Below are 12,012 nucleotides of genomic sequence, written 5' to 3'. Positions count from 1 at the left end.
CAGCCCTGCCCCCCCCCTTAAATTTTAAAATCAAATACTTAATGGATAGAAGTTTCTTTTACATGCAATAGACCCCAGTAGAAAAAGAGAAAAGAGAGGCCTGGAGAGACGGATGGTTCAGCCACTAAACGCTAGGCTCACAACTGAAAAATGTAAGAAAAGAGAAAAGGAATCATCGTTTACTTACAATTCATCAGGTCTGTAAGGAGGTGGACTCTCAAAAGGCCTCACAGACATGGCTGATGTCATGGGTCACCTGCTCTTTATGATGAGCAAGACGAAAAGGCTCCCAAGATAAGCGGACCTAAGCGACAAAAGTGGGGCAATGGAATTACTGAGGCCAGCGGAGTTCACAGCACAGAGAAACCTAAGACTCCAGTCTCCAAGTGCCCACTCACTCCACCGCCCCTTTATGTAACAACCGTCGACTCCTTATGCACAGAGAATCTGGCATTTCTCATGGGACCAGTATTGCACTCTGCACGGCCCTGGCACACAGGTATCTTTAAACATGTAATTCTAGGTTACAGTGATGGCAACCTCACATCCATTTATAACATAGAAGGAAAAAAATCAATAAATAGCCAATACTAAGAACAAAGGCATACAAAGAAAAACAAATAAATTTGACATTAGCATGAGATCTTGTCTCAAAAAGATAAATGGGAGAAGGGAGGATTTATTCATAAAACTAACTATTTGGGATCAGTAAAATGTCACAGTAGGGACGGTGTCTGCCACCAAGTCTGATGACCTGAGTTCAATCTCTGGAATACGGAGATTGGAAAGAGAGAATCAACAGAGAACCAACTCCTTCAAGCTGTTCTCTCAACTCCATGTGTGACACTGTGTACATACATACATACACACACACACACACACACGTGTGCATGCACATAAGCACAGATGTTTGTATGCATTTCATTGTTTGTTTATTTTCTTGTTGCTGGTTTGAGACAGGGTTTCTCTGTTTAGCCCTGGCTATCCCAGAACTTACTCTGTAGACCAAGCTGGCCTTGAATTTAGAGATCTGCCTCCCTCTGCTCTGGAATTAAAGGCATGAGCCACTATCATAGAAGAGGCGGGGAAACTACACAGATTAATGATTAATTTTTATTTGATGCTCATTGGTGGTTTTGCCTGTGGTGTGTCTCTTTGAAGGTGTCAGATCCCCTGGAATTGGAGTTACAGACAGTTGTGAATTGCCAAGTGGGCACTGGCAACTGATTCTGGGTCCTCTGAAAAAGCAGCCAGTGCTCTCAACCACTGAGCCACTTATCTCTCCAGCCTCTTACATTTTTAAAATAAAAAAAACAAAAACAAAAAAAAATCATTTCAATGCCAGCTACAATGATATACACCAAAAATCTCAGCTCCTCAGAGAGCTGGGGCAAAAGGAACTCCAGCTGGAGACCAACCTAGGCAACACAGTAAGACCGTTTCTTGGACTGGAGAGATGGCTCAGTGGTTAAGAGCACTGACTGCTCTTCTGAAGGTTCTGAGTTCAAATCCTAGCAACCACATGGTAGCTCACAACCATCTGTAATGAGATCTGACTCCCTCTTCTGGGGTGTCTGAAGACAGCTACAGTGTACTTACATGTAATAATAAATCTTTGGGCCTGAGAGAGCAGGGCTAAAGCAAGCAGAGGTCCTGAGTTCAAGTCCCAGCAACCACACGATGCTCCCAACCATCTGTACAGCTACAGTGTACTCATATACATAAAATAAATAAATAAATCTTAAAGAAAAAAAAATGACCCTTTCTCAAAAAACAAAAAACCTGACGACTTTAGCCCCATAGTGGAGCACCTACCTAAAATGTCCAAGGTCCTGGATTCAATCCCCAGAACTGAAAGAAAAATAAATAATTTCCTATTACCTTTAAATGCTTGTGTAAGAGGAGAGGGCACTTGAGACTGCTCTGCAGATACAACAGTGTCTGGCACCTGTCAGCCCTTCAGAGTTCACTAAACTTCAAAAAGCTAATTTAAAAGCACGCCCTTAATTAAAATAAAAGTGATTACAAAACGCAGATGTTGACGGTGGGTGTGATTGCCGTCCACCCCATTCTCTCGTGCGGCTTTCCGACTCTCCAAAAATGTCATCTTTACAAGAGGAGAAACATGTATCAGCGGGTTCTTTCCTGAGAGAAAAGAGGAGTCTTTTTGTTCTAGAATTCTCTGAATACCTAAAAGGCAATTTCACTCAATCAACACATACTTATTAAAGAGGCCACCTGCACTGCACAGAAGAGCCTGCAGAAGCATGAGACACACACACACACTCTCTCTACTTCAGGTTGAATCCGTGATGGAGAGTGACAAGGGATAAGTCAGGAAGCCATTAGCTAGCAGTGCCCTGGAAGGAAGGAAGGTCACCCAAGCTGGTTAAGTGCTGATATGTATGAGGTTGGGGATCGTTTATGGGCCAGCGAGGAAGCCATATATGGACATGGTAATCTATTAAAGTAAAGAGTACAAAGTGCTTTGATCGTCTCGTGAGAGTTTCTCGTCTCATTCAGGTGAGAAACAGGAAACCAGCCTGATTCTCCGCAGTAGACGTACGACTGAGTTAGGACCAAGAAGACAGTCAAAAGGGGGCACCCCGGAGTGGCAGCAGCACTGCCCCTGACTTAAGAAAGCACAGGCGAAGGACAGGCAACAGCCCTGGGTTTCCGCCATCTGCCAGGGACTCTCCACAAAATCCCAATTAAGACTCAAACTCACCTTGCTTATCTACTTTACAAACCCAGAAAGGACCAGAAAGGACCAGGAAGTACCATGCTCAACGCTAGAGAGTCACTGAGATGCAACCAGACCCACATCTCCTGTCCCCTCCACTCTCAGAGGTTTTAAGTGAATTTCATTTCATATACTAGCTTTCCTGCACTGGACAACTGGTGTTAATGTCCATGAAGCAGAGAATCGGGACATGATCTGCCCCCATCCAAGGTGACTCCACAGCACCCTAGAGATCTTTAGGAAATACACTAACCAGTGAGAACTACAAGCTGGAGTTTATTCTAGAAAACCCAGTGTTAGAAAAGCCAAGAAAGGGCCTATGACACGGCTCAGCAGGTAAAGGGAATTGCCACCAAGGATAAGGACCTGAGTTCTATCCACAGGACCGACATGAAGGAAAAGAGGGAAACAATAACTGCAAGTTGTCCTCTGACCTCCACACACATGCTGTGGTGTGCACACTTGTGTGCACAGAAAATATACAAAAATATACTAAGAATGAAGGAACGAAGGAATGAAAAAATTAGCAAGTGAATGAACAAATGAACAGGTTAGGGTTAGAATTAGGGTTAGAGTTAGGGTGTATGTTCAGTCTGACAGTTTTGAACACTTCCTGCCCCTCAGGCAGGGTATACGCCAGCTACAGTAAGTTCTTTCCAGGCAACATTAGTAATTGATTACCAACGAAGAGAACTTTAGCTCCACTAGGTAATCTCCATGTGAGCAGGAGTTTTTGCATGTTGTTCACTGATTAAAGCAGCACCTGGCACAGGGTAGATGTGCAAACATTTGCTCAACATTTACATGAATCAGACTGGACCATGGATACTGCCTGCAAAACCTCGTGTGCTTTCAGGCTGAAGGTAATGAAAAACTACCAGGACAATTTAACAAAGTGGTGCCTCCAAGAGACGCTGGAGCAAGGTCTATGATCTGAGTATATTAAAACAAAATCTGTTTTCACTTTCAAATAATGTCCATCCAATTCTACACTACTCCAAGTAGATCAATTTAGACTTTTAAAACTCGATATGTAAACTACATAGTAATTCTCTTCCACATGACTAAATAGGTGATTCCAAATCTCAGAATAAGACTGTGTATATTAGATAAAAACCTCAAAAATAAAAATCCAGGTAATAACAACACAAATACCAAGCAAAGATAACTTCTCATTTTGTGGGGTTTGTTTGTTTGTTTATTTGTTGAGACAGGGTTTCTCTTTGTAGCCCTGGCAACTCATTCTGTCATCCAGGCTGGCCTGAAACCCTGCCTCCTGAATGCTGGGATTCCAGGCAAGCGCCTCTACTTCTCAGCAGTTTTTAAAGACAAATGGTTTTCAGGCTACGAGTTGGCAATGGGCCAGGACTAAGGTACTTCCTGGTGGTCATTTGCTTTTTTAAAACCATTTTACCAGGTAGAGAAAAATCTCTTGTATACTATAGGATGCAGCACCTGCCAATAAAATGCTGATTGGCCTATAAGCTGGAAACAGAAGGTGGGATATCAGGTAGGGAGTGGGAATGCTGGGAGAGAGCCAAGGTGTGGAGGAGGACAAGATGGCAGCTGGGCAGAGATAACCAGCCGCGTGGCACAGCTTAGATTAGAATAAATGGGATATTAAGTTACGTCCTAATCAGGGAACCGAGCAGAGCTTATGGGCAAGGTGTTTGTAAATATATTTTGAGTCTCAGAATCATTATTCTGGGAGCATGGGGCCAGGAGGAAAAACTCCATTTTCACATTACCAATGCACAATAAACAAATGTATACGCCCTAAGTGTACACAGCCCTGTAACTAGCACTCTGTCAATTTCTTCATCTCTTGTTGAAATACAAACATGAGAGATTTAAACCCAAATGGGGCTCTGAGAGACAAAAGTCAAGATGGCTTCCTAAACGATGTTTGGAAGAACAGTAGGGAAAAACTGTAAATGTTACTGAACGTAAGACCTTATTTCTGAGACTGAGTGTCCAACAGTGACAACACTGAACTTAAGGAATCCTAGACCTTCTACGCCTACAACTCAGTCACTCAAGACAAGTCCTAGAGCCAGTCACCATGGCGCACGCAACTCTGAAAGCCCAGCATTTGGGAGGCTTGAACAGGAGGATTTGCATGAGGTCAAGGCCTGTCTGGGCCACACTGTGAGTTCTCCACTGGCCTGGCACTTGGAGGTTGAGACAGGAGGACTACCTCAAGTTTGAGTCCAACTTGGACTTCAGCATTAAGACTGTGTCCATGTGCCGGGCGGTGGTGGCGCACTCCTGTAATCCCAGCACTCTGGGAGGCAGAGGCAGGCGGATTTCTGAGTTCGAGGCCAGCCTGGTCTACAGAGTGAGTTCTAGGACAGCCAGGGCTATACAGAGAAACCCTGTCTCAGAAAAAAAAATCCAGAAAAAAAAAACAAAAAACAAAACAAAACAAAAGACTGTGTCCATGAATAGTGCAAGAGGCCAAGAGAGCCGGCTGCGCCACTTCCAGAGCTTACTGCTCTTACAGGGGACCGAGCTCGGGCTCTTAGCACCCACATAAAGCAGCGAGTGCCAACCAAGAACTCCAGATGCAGGGATCTGACAGTCCATGCCTTCTTCAAGGACCTGCATACATGTGGTGCACAGAAGCAAATTGGGCACACACACACACCTACACATTACTACATAAACCTTTTTTTTTTTTAACACAAAAGGCAAACCAGATGTGGTGGCACACAATTTTAATCTCAGCACTCAGGTGGCAGAGGCAGGAGGATCTCTATAAGTTTAAGGCTAACCTGATTTAGAACAATTTTTAGGGCAGCTAAGTTTACATAGTGAGACCCTGACTCTGACGAGAAGAACAGGAGGAGGAGCAGGAGGAGGAGCAGGAGGAAGGTGATGTTGACTATCCCATAATTCCAGGCTCAGAATCAGTTATTAAAAACATGATTGAGTTTCAGGCTTTAGTTATCAGACATTCAAACAAAACTCCTTTTCTAAATGTTGTTTCCTAGAAGTGGAGTTTGGCAGTCATGTTTCTTCCAGTAGCAGAGACTTCTAAAGTATAAAACATTTTCATAAAGCAGATTTTAACAGTTCCTGCCACACCTTGGTTCCCCCTCTGAAGAAGGTTACCAGGCAAGATCCCAGAGAAGGAATCCAGGGAATCTGGAGGAATCTGAAGGATCAGGCAGGTTCCCAAGGAACCCAATAACAGCTTCTAATTAGCATGAAGAATGGAGCATTTATATTCACCTGGAGTGAGGCCTCTCGTGGTCACAGCCGACAAGGTTACCCAGATTTGCAGCTGACCAAACACTGGAAAGAATAACTAATATCCCAAGGGCTAGGAATCCATCTAGAACGAGCAAGGTCTCTGCAAGATCAAAATGAGTTTGAAGAAACGTGGTTGTTCTATCCGCCCCGTTCATTACCTCATATACCTTCTCAAGTTCTCTGGGCCGCTTCGATGACTTAATGTCTCAGTCAGAAGGGGGAATGACCCCAACCTTGGCAGAGAAAGTAAGCAAATGCATTTGTACCTGCAGTGGTTATCTGGACGGTGGGTAAGGTTAGTGCTCAGGCACTGAAGTGTTTGGAAGCATAAGTAAGTCACTTAGAAATAAATGTACACTGTGGGCTTCAGGTACAGCTCAGTGGCAGCCAACCATAAGGCCCTGAGTTCAAAACCAAGAATCAGAAAAAAAATAAAGATAGTAAACATGTTGCTGAAGCCAAGAAGTTTTGCCACTGCCTGCTCCCTGAAAACTGAGGGATCAAAATGAGTTTGAAGAAACGTGGTTGTTCTATCCGCCCTGTTCATTACCTCATATACCTTCTCATGTTCTCTAGGCCACTTAATGTCTCTGTCAAAAGGGGGAATTTTGATTAGGAGGGGAGGGTGGCTGGAAAATTGAGTACGCTGCTTAATTCATAAATGCCCATGATTACACAGAACAAAAAGATCCGGCTTGGCAGATGTTCATTAGGTCTTCTCAAAGGCACATTCTCTATCCCCACACAAAAAGTACATTTCCTTTGGTAAGAATTTTAGCAAAGGGTATCCAAATCTTAAGAGAGTACTCAGCAATAGTGTTCATATCTAGGATGCTGTAAAAAAAAAAAAAATATTGAGCTGCAGCTCAGTGGTCTTGGATTCCATCCCTAACACTGAAAAAGGAAAGAAAAAAAAAATCTGAACAGTGTACATCAGGTTCCACCCTAGGTACAGATCCCAGAGAGGGTAAGAAAGTTCAGGATCTTAAAAAAATCAAAACAAACAAATGTGTTTTTTAGAAAAAAACAATTGCAAAACAGGAAATGCTTGTCCTGGACAACTTGACCTGGAGAACTAGCTGTCTTTTAATGTCCTTTTAGACTACCCTAAAAGCCCTGAAATATTTTAAGAACGTCTTTGTAGTCCTAGAAATGGTTAAAAACAAAAACAAAACAAAACACCCAAAACCACAGGGTCAGATTTCATCTCAAAGTTGGGAAGTTTCCCCTCCTTGGCCCTGACTCCACCCACTCCAAGAATAACAAATAACCATTTGAGCTCCAGCTCTGGGCAGAAGTTACTTAGTATTTTAAGAGACAGAACTTCAAGGTCCCTAAGTCTAGGACTTAGTGTGAGGTTTCACTGCCCGCAGCTAGAGTAGCGCGCAGCAGGCTTGCCCAGTGGAGGTGGAAGGACCTCCAGGATTTGGCCTAAGGGGCCCACGGGTCACTTTCATCAGCAGAGCATAAAGATTAGCAGGGCCAGAGACACACAGCTATGTCAGCAGCTAAAGGAGGAAAGGCAGCTCCAACAGCTCCTTACAGAACATGTTACACAGAAAACCTCACATTTCTAGACGTGTGTGTGTGTGTGTGTGTGTGTGTGTGTGTGTGTGTGTGTGTGAGACAGAGAGAGAGTGTGTGTGTGTGTGTGTGAGACAGAGAGAGAGAGAGTGTGTGTGTGTGAGAGAGAGAGAGAGAGAGAGAGAGTCTGTGTGTGTGTGTGTGTGTGTGTGTGTGTGAGAGAGAGAGAGAGAGAGAGAGAGAGAGAGAGAGAGTGAGTCTGTGTGTGTGTGTGTGTGTGTGTGTGTGTGTGAGACAGAGAGTGTGTGTGTGTGTATGTGTGTGTGTGAGAGAGAGAGAGAGAAAGTGAGTGAGTGTGTGTGTGTGTGTGTGTGTGTGTGAGAGAGAGAGAGAGAGAGAGAGAGTGAGTCTGTGTGTGTGTGTGTGTGTGTGTGTGTGTGTGTTTAAAGCTTAAGTATAGTTGCAAGTGCCTTTAATCCCAGCACTTGGGAGCCAGAGGCAGGTGGATCTCTCTGCAAGTTAGAGACCAACCTGGTCTTCATAGCAAGTTCCAGGACTGCTGGAATTACATAAACAGAGATCTTGTCTCAAAAACAAACAACACAATCTAACATACATACATACACACATACATACATACATACATACATACATAATATCTCTCTAGGGACTGGAGAGACGGCTCTGAGGTTAAAAATCACTCAATGCTCTTGCAGAAGATCAGGGTTCAGCACTCACATAGTGGCTTATAACCATTAGTAACCCTGGTTTCAGTGATCCAGTAACAGGCACATGTGTGCATACACATATATACATAGGCAAAGCATTCAGATACATAAAAGTAAAATAAACAGATCATATATATATATACATATATACATATAATTATATATATATATATATATATATATATATAAAATGAAGAAACCCAGGTAGGATACTCCTTCTTGCCCCGACTCCGCCCACTGCCCACTGAAATTGAACCTAGGACATTATGTAATGCTAATCAAGCACCCTCCATGCGGGGCTGGCGAGTGCTTTACCCATTAAGCCATCTCCCGGTTATGGGCAGTCGTGAGCTGCCAGACCCGGTTGCTGGGAATTGAACCCAGGTCCTCTAGAACCACTGAGCCATCTTTCCAATCTCCAAAATTTAACTTTTCTGTTTCAGACAGGATCTCGTTATGTAGCTCTAGATGGTCTGGAACTCAGTTTGCAGACCAAGCTGACCTTGAACTCCCAGAGATCCATCTGTGAAATCCTCTGCCTCCCAAGTTCTGAAACACTATGCTCCGCCCCCAGTGGGGATCTTGATGTTGCCAGTCACGTCTGCAAGGTCAGTTCACAGTTCAAATAGTCTCAGGGATGCTCTCCTGACCACTCAGTCATGTTCTTCCGTACCTGACCTCGGGCATCACCATCTCCGCCCCCAGGGAGAACACTGGAGCTCCAGAAGCACTCATATGTCTTAACCATCACCTTCCCTGATCACCTGCTGGTCCTTAGCATCATATACTCGGTTAATAAGACTGGTGCTCCATGGTGCTAAGGACTTGGGATTTTAGTCCAGCAGTGAAGTTTTTTTTTGTTGTTTTTTTGTTTGTTTTTGGTTTTTTTGAGACAACGTTTCTCTGTATAGACCTGGCTGTCCTGTAACTCACTCTGAAGACCAGGCTGGCCTCAAACTCAGAAATCCACCTGCCCCTGCCTGGGATTAAAGGCATGAGCCACCACTGCCTGGCTGCAGGGAAGATCTTAAACTACACAAATTAATAGTAAATGTATCAAATTGAGGTCAGCCAAAGACTGTGCGTACTACATTCTGAGACGGAAGGAGGAAAGTCAACAAAGTGAAGCTAACATCATGTCTAGCTTCTTAGAAAAGCAGAATAAAAGACCCTGTCCCAAACTACAAAACCCAAGCACCTCAGGGAAAAAAAAAAAAAAGAAAACAAAACAAACAAACAAACAGAAAAGCCTAGGTGCTCCAAACAATAGGCAAGAAAGATTACAAACTAAAATACAAGTTTGCTTGGGGGTTGGGGGTCCACAGCTCAGCGGTGAGGTACTTAGAGCAGAGCCCTAAACGGTGTTCCCCAAAGTACAAATGATACACAGCAATCTCCATTTTAAAGGTGGAAGTGATACAAATGGGCTGGTTTGATAATTGCCTCTGCTCGCTATAGTAGGTATAGTCTCTGAAATTCTCTCCAGTTAGCTACTCCTGATGGGTTGGTTGCCTTAAGTTTTCTGTATCCTGCCTACTGTTAGATTTTTGAAGCTTTGCTGAGATCCCAACCTTAGGCTACCTCCCCCTCCCCCAACCTTTAAAATAGGGTTCTGGTAAAATTTACCTTTAGCAAAGATCCTCACACTTCCTAAGTTGCCTGGAAGCTGCCGGAATGTGGAGAATGCCCCCTCCCCGCTTAAGTCTAACCGGCCAACCTTGGCACCCCATTCATTGCCTAACAAAGGAAGCACTAACAGCTAGATAAATACAAAGGGGGAAAAAAAGAAAAGAAACTTAAGATTTATACATACAGTGCAAAGGAACTACTGTTATACTCAGGGATATGTAGTTGAACAACGCATGAACCACAGAAAGCATCGCCAGAACGCGCCTTGCAGAGAAGCATTCCTCTTTTCCGATGATCCCAATAATACACCTGTTGTATGTGAGAGCCACACACGGCTACCTGCCTGGAAAGCTGCCTCCTCCCCGCCCCAGGTAATTCCCCTAGTGGCAGTTTGCCCGGTGAGCCCCGGGCAGGCACGATGATACCTCCGCTCCCTCTGGAACACCAGTCACTCCACCTAGGACGAAAGGGGCTCAGAGTTGTTCCAGCGACCAGATACAGAGGCCATTTTGATCCCCACCCACTTGTCCCCACACACTTCCTCCGACGCAGGCCACTCGCCGCTAGACTCGCGGAGCCGACTTTGCCCAGGAGGTCTGGAAAGTGGACCGCCTAAGCAGACTGCGGGTCTCCGAGATCGTGCGCACCACGGCAGCTCCGCTCTCGGGTGCAGCCCGGCCAGAGCAGGGCAGCAGAGCAGGCCCTGCCCCGGGGCAGGTCCCCGGCCCGTGGTCACGGATGAGAATCCACCGCGTGAGCAGCTTCCCTCGAAATCCAGCCTCACTCGAAAAGAACACCGAGAGCTGAAATCAACAAGGGCGCACGCACCGCCCCCTGTTCCAAACAGCCAGAATAATACAAGCCAAGACTCCGGGGACCCTGCAGACGACCCCCGGCCTCTCCCTCTCCTGGGATGAATTACCCAAAGGGGAGGAAACCTTGAGGACCATAGGGATCTATGTCGTCCTGCGTCGCCCAGCTCCAACCCTAACTGGAGACCCCGAGTAGCTCACAGATCTCCAGCGCCCCAGTTGAGCGCTGGATCCGCCCCCGAGGCTCCCGCCTCGGTAAAAGCAGAACGTTGCCCGAGCATTTCGGGTGGCAAGGTTTCGCCCCCGACTCCGAGAAAGAGAGAGAGCCCCCCAAATCCTCCCGCACTGCGCTCAGGCACAGGCTCTTCTCTGGTTTCCGCGAGAGCCGAGTCCAGGGCGAAACTGCCACCGAAACTAGCTCTGCGTGCCCTCCCCGCGCCTCGCCTCCCAGCCCCGGCGCGTCGCCCTGGGGGACCCCCGGCACCGCACCCGTTTCGCACCTACCTGGGCGGCCGGAACCCCGGGGTGCTCACCTGGCAGGTGCACCTGCCGCCGCCCGCGTTTTGCCAATCCACAGCTCAACTGTGCCGGGAGGACGGTCTCCGCCTCCCCCACCCCCTGCCCCCGGGCATGCGCACCAATTTCTGGCCGAATCCGCCCCGGGGCTGTGCGCGCTGGGGACCCACCTGCTGCGCCCCTAGCCTGTTGCTCCTTGCGCTGGTCCGCTCTCCCGCAACTCCACCGCTGTCGCCTAAGGAAAGAGGGACCCGGAGGTGGGCACTAGCGACGAGGTGTGGCGTGGCCCGCCTCCTCCCTCCGTGACCCATTCACCTGAAACTCCGATGGGAGGGGGAGGGAGCGGCGGAGAAGGAGGCGGGAGGACCGGGCAGGGCTCACCACCCGGTGCAAGCAGAGTTAAAGGAACAGCACCGACGTTGGCTGGAGAGGGGCGGGGGCGTACGGAGAGGAGGGTCTCAGGACCGTGGAGGCAAGGGGGTGATCCCAGACCATTTTGGGGGTGCTTGGATCTCCGCCTGCTGTGGGGCGTTGGTTCCGGGAGAAGGAGAGTCAGGTCAGAAGGGAGCTGTTGTGCTAGTCCTCTTTCTACTGTGTTCTGCTGCCAGGTTTTGATTAAATGCTTGGTGGGAAGCAGTATCCAGATGCTTGTTCCAGCAAAAGAGTGAACATTTTTCACAAGTGCTAATTACTAGCACCTCAGGAAAAGACTATCCTCTGGACTGGTTAAAATGAAGATTACTGTCGATGTGCGCGTCACACGGAATCCCGGGGCCTCAGGATCCTCGTCCACGCACGCACTAAA

At 46.7% G+C, this 12,012-nt stretch overlaps 1 protein-coding gene across 1 annotated transcript in view; it reads right to left on the bottom strand.

Moving 5' to 3' along the window:
- The window catches only part of Ocln (occludin), a 62,142-nt gene extending 50,580 nt beyond the window's left edge, over window positions 1-11,562 (bottom strand). Inside the window, 2 exon segments of the mRNA XM_052159942.1 lie at window positions 188-304; window positions 11,378-11,562. Coding sequence (XP_052015902.1) covers window positions 188-249 — 62 coding nt within the window. The 5' untranslated portion in view covers window positions 250-304; window positions 11,378-11,562.
- Window positions 11,563-12,012: the final 450 nt, after the last annotated feature.

The sequence above is a fragment of the Apodemus sylvaticus genome, chromosome 16 (assembly GCF_947179515.1).
Source record: "Apodemus sylvaticus chromosome 16, mApoSyl1.1, whole genome shotgun sequence".
Taxonomy (NCBI): domain Eukaryota; kingdom Metazoa; phylum Chordata; class Mammalia; order Rodentia; family Muridae; genus Apodemus; species Apodemus sylvaticus.
Note: the sequence above shows the minus strand (reverse complement) of the source record. Positions and strands in the feature narration are given on the sequence as shown.